Here is a 16,153-nt window from a genome sequence, read left to right on the forward strand (position 1 = left end):
GCCCTCGACAGTGCTCCGCGTTCGGTTGGCACGCCACGTTTATATTGGATTAAACGTTGATTTGTAAATTGTCTGAGTAAGAGAGGAGTAGAGGACTGGTTGGCTCTTGATATTACAGTACAATAACATAATATTGTCTTTACTGTGTATACAGACGCGAAACGTTGTAAGCAGCGCGTATTTTATCTTGTCTAATACGTTAGATCGGTTAGAAAAGTCGCTTGAATGAGAAGGACATTAAAAAATATATATAACACCTCTACTAGAGAGGAAAAGAAAGATTGTCTACTGTACGTCTCTAGTCTCTACTGAAGAGTAGAAGAAAATCCACAATAGTATATAAAGTACATACGGTGCAATTTTATTTGTAAGCAGGATCGAAAATACCGAATTATAGTACTTTGCTGCTTTACGTCACGCCCGCATCTGATTTGAATATGGAACATGAGTGTATACTGTATAGTGTATACTGTATAAGTGTATAGTGTACGAAACGCAGTAATGAATAGTAATGGCAGTGTGACGTCACAACTCACAGTGCAAAACACCGCCTATTTATACACGAGGCTCACTTGGGGTATATCATATACATCGAAATACATGATCAAAAATACACATAACAGCATGTGCATTGTGCAATTTGATTTGGTTATCCGTAGGAGGACCAATTTGTGATGTTATAAAAGGTCTTTAGTACCTCGCATAACATTATATTATACTGTGGATATAGAGCTCAGTCAATATGCATCAAATCGTCTAATCCCATGTTATGTTAATACAGACTTGTGTTATGAATATCATTTTTTATCCAGACGTTATGTTCATACGGGTACAAACGGGTCACCTGATGGAAAGCAACTTTCGTCGACCATCGCCTCCGGTAAACTCACTCACTCGGCGAAACACAGCGCAAGCGCTGTTTCACGCCGGATTTCTGTGAGAACGTGGTATTTCTCCTGTCGAGCCGGCCCATTCGTGCCGAAGTATGGCTCTCTCACGTCTAATTTGTGCAGAAATACAAATTAATTTATTTATGTAAAATTCTCGTGACACAATGTTAGATAGCGTACTCCTGCGAAACGGCTTTACTGATTTGTACCAAATTTTATATGCATATTCAGTGGGTCTGAGAATCGGCTACTGGGTACTTTTTATATTGATAAGTGCATTTGTTGAATAAATAATAGTAAATTATTACAACTCGAGACTGACGGCGACCCTTGTTTGTGCGACGGGATAGCGAAGGACGTTGCCATGGTGACATACTTATTTAGTCACTTAAATAAAATAATTCGGCCGAAATACTTTATATGGCAAAGAAACGTTTGCCGCGACAGCTAGTAATTAAATAAAATTTAATTAATTTAGATGTTTTGACACTTCCCATGAGTTGCATCTGCTCTATATCAATGCACAAGGCAGTCTGCAAGACTTCGGTTACAATAATTTTGGTTGTTTGTATATATTTTTGTAACGAATAAATGTGTTGGAATTATCCTAGTGTTGCTGTGGTTTCTATAGGCTATTCATTATTATTAATTAATATCTCCTTCGGCGATTCGGACGAAGATCATCTTTATACTAGAGTATAAATCTTACTACAATACTTATATGTCGTGCTCCTGCAAATGTCCTAGCTAATTTATCCGCGGTATTCGCGACTCCTTCCCCCTTTCCCCTTGCCTCCCTCTACATCTTCCCCCTCGTCCCCGCGTCTGTCCCCTCCAGAGATTGATGTAGCGGAGACGCGGACGGGATCTATTTGCGCGTCCGTCCGAACTTTTGCCCTCGACAGTGCTCCGCGTTCGGTTGGCACGCCACGTTTATATTGGATTAAACGTTGATTTGTAAATTGTCTGAGTAAGAGAGGAGTAGAGGACTGGTTGGCTCTTGATATTACAGTACAATAACATAATATTGTCTTTACTGTGTATACAGACGCGAAACGTTGTAAGCAGCGCGTATTTTATCTTGTCTAATACGTTAGATCGGTTAGAAAAGTCGCTTGAATGAGAAGGACATTAAAAAATATATATAACACCTCTACTAGAGAGGAAAAGAAAGATTGTCTACTGTACGTCTCTAGTCTCTACTGAAGAGTAGAAGAAAATCCACAATAGTATATAAAGTACATACGGTGCAATTTTATTTGTAAGCAGGATCGAAAATACCGAATTATAGTACTTTGCTGCTTTACGTCACGCCCGCATCTGATTTGAATATGGAACATGAGTGTATACTGTATAGTGTATACTGTATAAGTGTATAGTGTACGAAACGCAGTAATGAATAGTAATGGCAGTGTGACGTCACAACTCACAGTGCAAAACACCGCCTATTTATACACGAGGCTCACTTGGGGTATATCATATACATCGAAATACATGATCAAAAATACACATAACAGCATGTGCATTGTGCAATTTGATTTGGTTATCCGTAGGAGGACCAATTTGTGATGTTATAAAAGGTCTTTAGTACCTCGCATAACATTATATTATACTGTGGATATAGAGCTCAGTCAATATGCATCAAATCGTCTAATCCCATGTTATGTTAATACAGACTTGTGTTATGAATATCATTTTTTATCCAGACGTTATGTTCATACGGGTACAAACGAGTCACCTGATGGAAAGCAACTTTCGTCGCCCATCGCCTCCGGTAAACTCATTCACTCGGCGAAACACAGCGCAAGCGCTGTTTCACGCCGGATTTCTGTAAGAACGTGGTATTTCTCCTGTCGAGCCGGCCCATTCGTGCCGAATATGGCTCTCTCACGTCTAATTTGTGCAGAAATACAAATTAATTTATTTATAAATGTAAAAGTAGTAGTAATCATTTATTCTCCAATTACTCGAATAAGTATTGTAGATTCAAGTTTTTTTCCACGTTATTTGAGGCACAAATACTTCCAAAAGTCGAGGAAAAGGAATTGATACACATGACATTGTTATCTTAACGTGACGTAAACGTCTGTAACGTAATCTGGTAATTGCGGGTAACGGGAAACGTACGAAATGTGATTTGTTCGTCGTCGTCGTCGTCGTCGTCGGTATACAATTACTAATGCCTTTCGGAAAGCTGAGCAAATATCGACGAGCTCCGTGTAACAATCACGACGGGGGTACTGTTACACGCGATATGTAAGACAACACGACTGGCGACTAATGCGACGGCCACACCGAGGTTGATTGACGGTGGAAAAAGCACACCATGCGATCGTGATCCTATCAATCGTCCACTACACATAATACCTAAAAGATAGACGGATAGCAGAGTGAAGTTTATCCAATGATTAAGATAACGGTACTTAGAAGAGTAGCTTGGTTAATAAATATAAAATCCGCATTTTAAAGAATTTATTTGATGTCACGAAGAGATAAGAAATTCTGACTCTGCATGTCCTTACTCTACAACTTACAAGGTCACACCACAAAATGTACGTCTCAGTCAAGATATAACCAATCAACAACAAACTCGAATGACACATTGGACGTATTTCTATATTGATATTTCTACAATGACTCACTGCAAGCTTAACAGACATAGATTTCCATAACTTTACAATACTTCAACACATGTCTTATGTAAACTATGATCATTGTTTGCAAATTACTCATAATATGAGAAGCACTCGCTCTAACCTCGCGATATTGCCGATACAAAGTATCGACTCGGATGATGGATGGTCTGATGCTGTCGCGATGTAGACATGTAGCGCGATGCCGATGTGTTCTACGTCCATCGTGTCTGTCGTGTTCACGTGAGAACCTGATATTCTCTTGTACAGAGTTTATTTTCTGGTACATGAGCAAAAATAAAGGTTTCTTTCTATAAGTGTAATACAAATCTAAATTATGTTTAGTAGTAAGACGTGTCGGCGTTTTTTAAAACATGCAACCCTGAAAATGTCACAACTGTCCAATGAGATCACGTTTCTTCGTTTTCATACGTTGAAGACGTTTAAAAAAATAAATTTGCATAGAACGTCTCTTAGTAATAAGAATGTCTTTACATAAATATCAGTTTATGATATCTAATGAATAGCAAGAAAGATGGGCTCTACCCTAGAGAGTATAGTGTCTATCCTAGAGACTCCGTCTGTATACAAAGATGGGTGTATGACAGAGTGAGACTAAGCAAGAGCTAACCTGTTGTTTTGTTATTGTTTCCAGGTTGAGCAGCGCGACGTGCCGGGCATCGACTGCGCGCACCTCGCCATGGACACCGAGGAGGGAGTCGAGGTGGTGTGGAACGAAGTGCAGTTCTCCGAGAGGAAGAACTTCAAGGCGCAGGAGGACAAGATCCAGACGGTGTTCGACAGCCTCACTCGCCTCGAACACCCCAACATCGTCAAGTTCCACCGCTACTGGACCGACACGCACAACGATAAGCCGAGGGTGAGTGGTGACCGGTACCATGGGATGGTCTTATCATGTTGGAATAGTTTATTTCTATAGGTGGATAGATTGGTGAAAATAATCCATCATTTTGTTCCTGCAATGTGAACTTCTAGTGTAGGCAAAACGCAATTATATTTTGGTCATACATGCTGTCGTCGATAGCAACTGACATTTTTAGGCCCTTAGCATCATTGTCTACTTAACATTGACATTCTCTAGAATTAACAATTTTCCGAAATTCAGTCACTGACATCAGAAATTCTGGAATAATTTGGTACTCTATATTTCTTGGTAATTTCTGTATTATAAAAGGCAGGCACTGAAATGACTGAAATCAGAAATTCTGGCATATTTCTTAGTTACTTCTGTATTATAAAGGGCAACGCTGGCTTTTCCAGGTGATCTTCATAACGGAGTACATGTCGTGTGGGTCGCTGAAGCAGTTCCTCAAGCGCACCAAGCGCAACGTCAAGCGGCTGCCGCTGCAGGCGTGGAAGCGCTGGTGCACGCAGATCCTGTCGGCGCTCAGGTACTGTAACAGCAAGAGGTTAAGTACGAAACAGAGAAAGACATGCTTTTAGATCTAATTATGCAAATCTAAATAGATGTACATATGCCTTTTTAGACAACACAAAACCTCCCCAAACATAATGTATTTTATTTCTATTGTATTTTTCTTTTAGTTTTTAGCGATTTGATGATGTTGGCGCTTGGAAATTAAGCCCTGCATCTTTTATGTGAAGTTTGACACTAGGTTCTACTTTCTACGACTTTCAACATTTTATTAAGTGCTATCCAAAAATTGCACACCCACTTTGACTAACTCCATGTCCATATTTTAAGTTACCAACTTTATATTTCTAGCTACCTCCACGAGTGCGTCCCCCCCATCGTCCACGGCAACCTGACGTGCGACACCATCTTCATCCAACACAACGGCCTCGTCAAGATCGGCTCCGTGGCGCCCGACGCCATCCACCATCACGTCAAGACGTGCCGGGAGAACATGAAGAACATGCATCTTATCGCGCCGGAGTATGGATGTAAGTTGTTCTGATGTGTTATGTCTACTTGCGCCATCTTTAAGTGTCAGACGTAGCTCCAGCAGGCTTCTTTCTATTGATGCATCAGGCAAATGCAGCAAATATCATGAGCTAAGGATTATTATAGAGTTTAAGGATATTAACAGGGCTCGATGCCGATCTATTGCTATGGCTAAGTTTGGCAAAGCCAGGTTAATCAAAGTCACTTTAGCTACAAAATAAAGCGCAACTGGCTGAGTAACTTTTGAATGATGTTGCATTACGTACAATTTCAACCATCATCAGTCTTCATTGTGTAACATTGTTTAACCTCTACCTGCCAACTTTGTACTCTTTACTCACTCCGTCCATCTCCAGCGTCACAAATGGTGACACCAGCGATGGACATCTACTCGTTCGGCATGTGCGCGCTGGAGACGGCGGCGCTGGAGATCCAGGGAAACGGCGACTCCGGCAGCCACGTCACCGACGACCACATCGCCCGGACCGTCGAGTCGCTGGAGGAGCCGCGACAGAAGGACTTCATATACAGGTGAACTATTAACGTTATGGGATACCACTAACAAACAACTTTCAAGATAACAAAAGTTTATATAAAGGGAGTTGAAGGTTGAACGAGGTACGTCGCTCGAGAATTGTGTGAGAGGAAGTACGCACTCCGCAGCAGCAGAATCATTACTCAAATAAGTCAATCGAGATATTGGTTTCTTCAGAATTTATTCCAGAAAGCGAAAGCTTGATGGCAGTTCTTTCATGAAAAGTACTGCCACAGAGGTCTGCAGGCTACCAGATGTGGAATTTAGGTATCAATATTTAAGCTTAGGTGTATAAAATCACAGAACAGTCCCTCAATAATCTCCATCAATAACAAGCCACATTATATCATAACAGATGTATCCACGCGGACCCGGCGCGGCGGCCGACGGCGCGCGAGCTGCTGTTCCACCCGCTGCTGTTCGAGGTGCACTCGCTCAAGCTGCTCGCCGCGCACACGCTCGTTAATACTAATGGTAATCCTTACTAATATTATAAATGCGAAAGTGTGTCTGTCTGTCTGTCACATATTCACGCCTTAACCGCTCAACCTATTTGCATAAAATTTAGTATAGATACTTTGAGTCCTAGGAATGAGACTTTACTCAGCGACAATATTACCTATCTGATCATGTAAGAGTTTCGCAGATTTATACCCGAACAAATGTTAGCACAGAAACACCGCTGTAAATGTGCCCGTAGCTACATAATTTTTATTTCGTATCGTAATGTTTCAGCGAACGTGTCGGAGACGATCACGGACGAGGTGATGGGCGCGAATGGCGCGCTGGCGTGGTGCGTGCTCGGCGGACAGCGGGTGGAGCTGGCGGCGCGGGACCTCGCGCACGCCGAGAAGCTCGACAAGTTCGTCGAGGACGTGCGGTGAGTAGCGGCGGGGGCGGAGGGCGTGGTCGCACCATCACGACGAGGTGATGGGCGTGGCGAAAAAGAATGATGATCAATATCTTATGCAATTGTGCAATTATTATCACAAAAAACTGAGACAACACGCAAAATTTCAAAGTACACAAATTTATTTTAATTTGCAACCAAAAAATTATAATTGCTATGTTACGGTAGCGGTACAACTAGCGCCACAATCCCGCATCCCGTTATTGAAGTTTCTGAGATCAACTAGACGTCCTGTCGTTAGGGAGCTTCGGCCTGACCAAACGGAAGACGTTCAGTCGGAAGACCTTCCAATGCGGCATGCGAGCCGCATTGATAATGTCATCGGAATTCTTCCACTCATATTCGCCACATTATAAATCATATTAAATTTCTCAAATTCCAACAGCACTAACTGTCATTCATTACAGGTACGGCATCTACCCGCTGACGGCGTACGGCGGGGGACGGCGCGCGGCGTCGCCCGAGCGACAGGCGTCGCCGCCGTCGCCGCCGCGAGAACGCGAGTGCCGTCGGGTTGTACACGTCATGTGTAGTGTTAAGGTGAATGTTGTATGCTGATTATCTAAAAAACCTAGGTGGTTTGTGTTTGGAGTAGTTCCTGTTTACTAATTACATTAACAAGATTTTTTTTCTAAACGACAAAATGTAATTATACAAATCAGTAAATAATATAGCCGACAAGCGAACTGTATACATATAAAGTTGTCGCTGACATCTTTGAAATTATCATTGGGTGACTTGGCAAAAAGAACGCTGCCACCTTGTAATGTGTCATTTACAAAGTTTTAACCACATTCGCGCCACCCTGATCAATTTCAACTATCATTATGTGAGTCGGAACCAAAACTAGCGCGTCAATGAATCGCGCACATTGACTGACATTGACAGAAAAGCTCCGGCACTGTAAAATGGATGTCTTATTCTAGCCCGCCGCACCAGCCACAGCCGCAGAGCGCGAGCTGCTGCTGACGGTGCTGCTGCGGATGGACGACAAGATGAACCGGCAGCTGGTGTGCGCCGTGTCGCCGCGAGACGCCGCCGCCGACCTCGCCGCCGACCTGGTCCAGCTCGGCTTCATACACGAGGTGGGTTCTCACTCACTCCAGCCCGCCGCGCCCGCGCCGGCAGCAGAGCGCGAGCTGATGCTGACGGTGCTGCTGCGGATGGACGACAAGACGTACCGGCAGCTGGTGTGTCGGTTACGTATAGGCAAAATAGGCCACAGCCTATGGGCGGCAGCATCTTATGGTTTCCCAAAGGGGGCGGCAGCGTCCTAGGATGGCGGCAGAGTTCGTACATAGGAGTGGCAAAATGAAAGTGATCTATGTTCATAAAATATATAAATCTGGCCCTGCACGAGGTGCGTGATCGGTTTAGCCCCCCTAATTATGTAACTTAAACATGCACTTTATTGCTTATCCACAATTTTGACGTTTGAATTTTATTAAACACTTGTAATGTCAACATTTTGATCATACGCAATGAAGTTCGTGTTCGTGAAAGATACATATGGTGGCAGATGTTACAACAAATTCTTACGAATAGCTAATTTCGAGTCAATCACATCGCCGCATCGCTTGTACAAGGCCTGCAGAATCGCATAGGAGGTGAAACTGATAGCCATTTTTTTTAAACATTCAAAGTCATTATTAACTCTCACTTGCCACTTTGTTTGCCTGATTGTTAACTCTTTAACTGTACATAATAAAAATCTCTGTATTATATTTTCTTTTATGTTGTTCCAGGGCGACCAGGACAAGGTGTGCCGGCTGATGGAGGAGTCGCTGCGCGGCAGCTTCGGCGCGGCGGCCAGCTAGTGCGCGCCCCGACCGCGACAGGCATTTATCCTATATCTACAGTAGCGGGCCCGCTACGGAACCCTGCGGAACCCCATATGTATAGCTTACTATATTTTTTTTAAACCGAGCGACGCGGCACGCGCGCACGCAACGAATACGTACACGCGAGCGGACGTACACGTAACGGCGTACGTGCACGTGCGTGCGCGCGCGCCGCTCGAGCGGGCGCGAGGCGCCCTAGGTAATTAGACATAGAAGTGGTCTTATGAAAGAGATTTAACTACGTACCGGTATTTTTGCAATGTGAATACTATTCGAGTGTAACTTTGTTAGTATAGACACTTTGTGATTTGATGAGTTGAGCTTTACGACGTTAGGGCGAGAGTCACGTAGACAAATATATTCGTTCCGCCGACGGAACATAGTGCTAGTCGAAAATGAATCTTACTCCGAGCGACCACGGCTCACGGGTGGGCCCAGCAAAAAGGTTGTCTATAAAGATTTTAAACTAATTACGGATCCTTGCTACATTAAATATTGCTTAAGTCGTTAAGGTAATTTTTTGCAACACTTAATTTGTCACACATAAATAACGTTTTAAAGAGAGTCACCGATGAAATGATTTCTTTAGTATGTTTTTTCCATATTAACATTCAGATAAGCAGTTAATCGTGTGCGCAAGATATGCGTAATTAATTTTCCATAACTTCTAATTAAGTTAAAATATTTCTTTATTTAAAAATATATCTGAATAAGTGCTTTCCTTTAGTTTTTCCCAAGCCTAAATGGATTACACTTGTCCATGATTATTTTTATAGGGAAATTCCATTCCATTCCATTTTGCTGGGCATTCTTACGGGCCCCTGGTTGAAATTGTTGAAGTCACATTATCGTTTTAAGTTGTCGGATGTGGTCGGTTCGGACTCGGAGGTCGCTTTAGTGTAGTGTTTGTATGAATGTGTAAATGTAACGAAATGATATTTAAATATATTTAATTAGATATATGTATAGCGAGGCTTCCTCTAGGTACGGATATGGTTAAGTATACGCAGATATAAACATACTCACTGTTACGTTTGTACGAGAAGCTAGATATATCTATACATGCTCGTCCGAATGCGAATATTACGCGTTATATATATATATTATCGTATACGTTACATGTTTCGTTTTTATTAATTTTATATTAGCAAAGATATAAAAGCATTTAATACGTCACTACAATTTTATGTTACTCAATATTTTATTTCAAAGAGCGCTTTAGAATTCCTGAATATCATATGAAGTCAATTAATATTATATTCGGACGAGTGCAGCATTTGACATTCAGTATTTATGTTGCCAGAACAAATACAGCGTTGCATTTAGTTTTGCCACACGAGAAATATAAAAAACTTGCCTATTTTAATACATTTACTTATATGATGGAAAATCTAAATCAAAAAATATGGTTTTCATTCAAAAAAATCCATCTCTTCTACCAGAAGTATTTCTTCTTATATAGATATAGCAACACAAATTAAAAAATTATTTGTTTTGCCAGTGATGTTTTTTCAGGATGGCGAGTTTTTTATATTTGTCGTAGGGATATCCATCCGATATATCGTGTCGTAGGGTGTGAGGCGGGTGCTAGCGCCGTGTCGGGTGGGGTGGCGTGTTATGTTCCTATTTCGTTTGGGTGCTGACCCCGATAAGTCTGAATCCGGATTGCGACGGTATCGTTTTGCTCGCTATACTAGACTATAGTGGGCTTAAACAGCACCGAAAGTACGAATCGAGAAGTTTCGAAATTTAAGCCTTCACATTATAGTTTGTCTTAGCATCACAGGATATAAAATACAGAAATAGATGATGTAAGTACGAAATACGGAACCCTAAAAATCGGTCAGTTCGGACGAGGTTTTGCTTCGGTTTGGTCGAGCGGTGCCAAAAGTGGGTGCCAATGTTGGTTGTTTTAGTCACGAGCTACGTCCACACTCCCGGTAAAAAAAAAACATAAAATTAAAAAAAAAAAAGTGCGAATGAACACTGGTTTCCGCTCCGCTTCGGACCATATCCGCGTATAGTACGATTTGTAATAACAGTCAGTCAAATTATAGTAGTTCTGTCTCTACTAACTTACAAAGAAGGAGTAAGATGAAATGAATGTTTCTGAACGTTCCGTTATTATCAAAAAGATGCAAAGTCGTATAGTATAGTCGTTATTGTTATGCAATGTTTTGTCTTCTGACAATCAACTATTGTAGCGTATCAGACACTGACAAAACAGTGTTTAACTAAAACAGCTGTATACACTGTGTATCTTTTTATTAATAAGGGCCTTCTTTTTGATCAATTTAGTAGATACAGTGTTGCTGTTATTTTACCGCCTGCTATTACAAATCAGAGTGTAGTGTAGTGGAAACGAAAGACTGGCTAATGTAACGGTGTGGGCTCGCGGCGGCCCGGGCTCTAGCGGGGAGGGAAGGAATAGAGGGGGGATTGCCAAAGGAGGATTGCTGACAGTTGAATTGATGTTAGATGACACTTTTTTTGTGAATTTATTGATATTATTTACATCTGAATATTTATAGTAAATGCAATGCGAAATGTCCAAACGGCGAATCGAGGCACAAAACTTGATATACAATGTCACGATTTGTATCAACTGCCTCGCTATTTTGATTACAGTATTGTTTATAATGCCATTATAAAAAGCCTCGCTTGATTAGCTTTCGCTGCATCCATTGATAAAAACCCTTTTCACTGACGACGCCAATTCAACTGTCAGCTTTATTATAATTTTATTTGCTAGTATGTGAGTTTAGGGTCGGTAACAACTGGCTGTGCGGTACAAGTATACAGGTATAGGATATTGTTTGCTCAACGGCCCGGGCGGCGGATGGTGCGGTGTGCCCCTAGCATTAACACTAGGATAACTTTATTCCGAAATAAGCTTGATAGCAAAAAGATCTTGCTCGCCGCTAGATGGCGCCGGTAGTATGTTGCTAAAATAATTGAAATATGAGTATTAAATTATGGTCCCAGTTTTCATGTAAGTGGGAAAGCAGAACTAGGACTGGATCTTAAACAGTTTAAATACTATGGTCTGATCACAGGATAGAGTGAAATTCGGCAGTTTTGCCGCATACATAGTAGTAACATAGTAATTGTAAGCGAGATACCAACTTATTTTCCTTGTTCGTGTGAAAAAGACAAACATAAGGTCAGTTGTCGAATTTCTCTTTATCCATTAGCTATTATTTTTGTATTTATTGCCAACAATCTATCGCTGGCGCTTACGGGAGCCCTGAATATCGAATTGTAAACTACTACATAACTACATTTCTGAGTAAAGTTATTGTAGTGTAGTGCTCTATGTATATAGCTTGTAGAGTAGTGGCGTGGCGCTATTATGTGCTTTATTTATTACGTTTACATCGTGTTTATCGTTTAGTTACTATTGTTATATTCCAACTACCAAAACGACATCGGTATAGGAAAACAGCGTTTAATTTCTATATTATGTTTTTGGAATTTAAAGTAAGTGAAATTCTGGTCTAAAAGTGCGTAAATGTTATTAGAAATTATTACTTTCGGCTTCTACACGCCTCTCCGATACACTGTATAAGGTACGCAGAATGTATAGTAAATATTAGGTCTAAATTGTAACCTATTCAAATACTAAAACTTACCGTAGTGATTCTTTCTTTCTACAAGGGGTCACCTGTGATTGGAAGATGAAACAACATAGCTTAAACTACGTATAATTATAATACTGGCCTTGTCGATAGCATCTTAGTCCAAATATATAGTCGACATGTAAACAGTGTAACGACTATAGCAAAAAAGCTATGGATTTTTTGCTACAACCGTTACTTACTACACCTAGCGCTGACAACATCGAACTGCAACGAAACGTGAAAGCGGGACAGGTAGATGCTCGTCCATGTAGTGCGTCTCGCTCGCACGTTTTGTTGCATCTCGATACATCCTAAGCAATTGTACGTGAGTGAGCTTTAACATATAATCGAATAGGACATATCGGTGAAGTTATATACTAGTGTATGTTAACGTTACCAGTCGGAGCCGGCTCGAGACAATTGCTACAGCTTGACCGTATCATATGTTTTGTATTTGCTGACATTTTGTATATTTACTATCGGGGAATTTGATCCTTAGGCAGATGGCGGACCTAAGTTATTTCGTCGTGTTATATCAGATCGATGTTAGCCGTCATCCGTCGATAGTGTAATACAATCTGATCAAATTAAGTAGGTCCGACATCTGCCAATGAAACAATTTATCTGATAGTCTACTATAATAGTCTACTGTATACTGCTAGGCCTATGTCTGCTAAGTGCGAGCTGTTCATAATATTGTTTATAGTGTTCAATAAAAGACATTCTGTTTAATCTCCTCTCTCCATGTTACTTTATAAGTTTTTGTCTGAAATGCACATTTGGTTGGATATCAATACGTTATTGGTTTACGCAACTTTTTTGTTTTGACGTTTTATTGTGTATAAAAGAATTGCAGGTACGATTCTCCTCCTATGTATTGTGTATAAATGTATATATCGTGTATATTATTACATAATTTGGACAGCCCGCACTTAAACCTCCGCAATATAATATACCTCTGTTTCGTCCCTTCACTTTTGTTATATTTTATTTTGTTGCAAAATGGACACATCAGTGGTGTATATAATCTGACTTCTTGTTTATCCAAAGAGCTATGTGTTCATTTTTTAAATTTGTCTTTTTATTTTGAGATCTTTTTTTAAATAAAATTGTATTATTTATTGGATCCAGAATGCATTTACACTCGATGTGAGTGGGGGCGGGACATACAGACACTATCAACTTATTATATTCCCCATAATTAAAAAATAATACTTATATCTTTTTTGACACAACAATAGTTGACGTTTCTTTTTTTTCTGTTAAACTCGGTGAGGCCAAATGTCTGTATGTCCCGCAGCCAACGTCAGTCCAGTAGTCACCTCGCCCGCTGCGGCGTCGAGTGCTGTTGCATACTTTACTGAAATGTCAATAAAATGGTATTTTAAAACGCTCAAATATGGTTTTTAATTACTCCTAACTTAACCTCTCGTCCGCCTAAGCACAGATCTGTGTAAGCCCCTCCAACGGCTTAAACACAGATCTGTGCGGGCGGTACATGGGTCATTGTTTTCGCTGAAATAAATCTTATAATAAAGTATTACTGTTTTTTATTGCTCGCATCGTATTCCCAGTAAAATAATCTATCACAGACTATTTTCACCTTTATTCAATCTGTCAAATTTAGGCGCCATTAGCCGATCAAAGTTACTTCAATTTCCGTTCTCGATGAGTCAACATCGTTTTCTGTGAAAAGTGTTGAATTACTGGATTTTCCCTACTAAAGGTTAGAAAATGATACATTTTATTAATATTTAGGTATTCTACTACCTGTACACGTAAAATTTTCCGTTGGTTTTATTCATTTATCGATATAAAAGTGATATACAAAGTTTGCATGTTCATTCAGTTCAGTCCGTAAGGGAAAGATTTAGTGTTTTTACGCCTAAGTATTTTGTATTCCAATGAGATACTTCATATAATAAGTGTAAAATATTGTTCTCTTTTTAGTTTCACACTATCATTTTGATAATAATTACGTAAAAGTAGTCAAAATCGTAATTTTCCATGACGTTGCACTGCGGTACATGCACACATACGCAATAAGTCCGCCATCTTCTTTGTATAGATGCAAAAACTTTTGAACGGACCGTTACGTACGTAGTGATTATATTCTCTTTGCGTTTCGCAAACATACAGCATGGTACAGAAATTCAAACAATATGTAATATTTTATTTTATTTTTCGTAAACTCCCAAGCGGTCGGATGCGACCGCGTAAACAATTGAATTCCAAGTTAAGAGGCTGCGTGCCACAAAACATAACACTAAAATATTTTTTAGTACTTATTTAAGTAAGTCATAAGGTGCGTAAAAAGTTTTTAGAAAATGGTCATAATCTTTAGTATTTTGTGTTTGTCTATATGACCTAACCACTTCATATTAAAACTATACAATCAAGTTATCCAAGAACAAGATTCAATGCCAAATCAAGATTAACAAGACCAAGACTTAGAACATACGAACAAAATCAAGACGAAGTCCATACATTTTCTTTATTTTGTTTTTCAAATATCTACTACTTGTATGATCATTACATATCGTGTTAAATGAATAATCAGTATTCAGTACTCTACTAAGTCTTAAAAACTAGCCTTAGTAACGCTTGTAAGTGTAACCAGGTCAGTATTCCAGTAGTGGGGGGTTTTGATAATAAAATTCCATTATTGGTACATTTATTTATTGAACACATCGCTGGCACTGGAGCCCGCGCAGGGGCAAGTGATCCAACAAGTTACTAGCACGCAGCACGCTAGCACTGGACATTAAAACTCCACTTCGCAACGTCGCGTTACAAACGTATGACGAAAATATGATAATTGTACAAACAATGCAACGGTAGGCTAATGAAACAAAACTTCCAATTACATCGGAACCAAACAATGTCTCATGACGGCCTCTCCCAGCGCTTTCTAAACATATTTATATTTAAATAACCCGAGCGACGTATGTTAAACAGTTGAGCGTTTAATATCGCATCTGATATAACGATTAGATCACACATTTACATAGAGAGATGCTTACGAATTATTGATGCAAACGACCCGTAAAGGTCCTCGCCACAGCGGCTAAACACGTGTTTAGAGTCCAGCAGGTTGAAAGTACCACAGTGCTATCACCCTGACATGTGACGAAATGACGTCAACAATGCACTATCGTCAGTCCTCACAGTAAAGGATATGGAGAGGCTGCTGGTTTCCTAAGCGATGATGGAGTTACAGTGCTGTAAGTTCAACAGTCCGCATAGGTACCGAGACAACACCAAAATTAAATTAGTTTACTTTTAACTACTTAAGTAAACGGTGACAGTGACATCACTGCAAGTATTGAACGTTTAATTTCTGGGGTAGTAAAAAATATAAATTTGAGTGACATTTTTTTTAAGTAGTCACTAAAATTCTCGCGTCGCCTCGAGTCTCGGTGTGAAACGACCCTAAGTTCGAGACGCAGACAGCGGGTCATCCATAATTTTTACATATTAAATCATAATAATGTCATTAGGTTTAGAAATCAAACTTAATAGTCGGATAAACGTTTCGCTCGGGCCTGTTTAGATAAGATCCTCGATACTACAAAATTTATGTCTTCGTTAAACTAAAGCGTGATACCTACATAATTGTTAACGTTCGAGAAACGACATGGCTTGATGACTCTGCTCCACTTAATCCTTTCAATATTTATAAGCGAGTCTAATGATTTTATTAAGGAAATTTAAAATAAATACGTCGATGGCTCGATCGACGTATCCTGAGAAACTAGGACGAAAACTAAATTGATACAGAGCGAGGATCGCTGACA

The 16,153-nt window shown here is 40.2% G+C and overlaps 1 protein-coding gene across 2 annotated transcripts in view; it reads left to right on the forward strand.

Moving 5' to 3' along the window:
* Positions 1 to 13,754, forward strand: part of LOC121731627 (nuclear receptor-binding protein homolog) — a 72,676-nt gene extending 58,922 nt beyond the window's left edge. For both annotated transcript variants that reach the window (XM_042121148.1, XM_042121149.1), the window contains exons 2-10: positions 4,179 to 4,403; positions 4,805 to 4,935; positions 5,271 to 5,449; positions 5,807 to 5,981; positions 6,341 to 6,459; positions 6,721 to 6,865; positions 7,303 to 7,435; positions 7,822 to 7,980; positions 8,641 to 13,754. In XM_042121148.1, the coding sequence (XP_041977082.1) occupies positions 4,179 to 4,403; positions 4,805 to 4,935; positions 5,271 to 5,449; positions 5,807 to 5,981; positions 6,341 to 6,459; positions 6,721 to 6,865; positions 7,303 to 7,435; positions 7,822 to 7,980; positions 8,641 to 8,712 (1,338 nt within the window). In that variant the 3' untranslated portion in view covers positions 8,713 to 13,754. The remainder of the gene's footprint in view (positions 1 to 4,178; positions 4,404 to 4,804; positions 4,936 to 5,270; positions 5,450 to 5,806; positions 5,982 to 6,340; positions 6,460 to 6,720; positions 6,866 to 7,302; positions 7,436 to 7,821; positions 7,981 to 8,640) is intronic.
* Positions 13,755 to 16,153: the final 2,399 nt, after the last annotated feature.

This window comes from Aricia agestis, chromosome 11, assembly GCF_905147365.1.
Source record: "Aricia agestis chromosome 11, ilAriAges1.1, whole genome shotgun sequence".
NCBI lineage: Eukaryota > Metazoa > Arthropoda > Insecta > Lepidoptera > Lycaenidae > Aricia > Aricia agestis.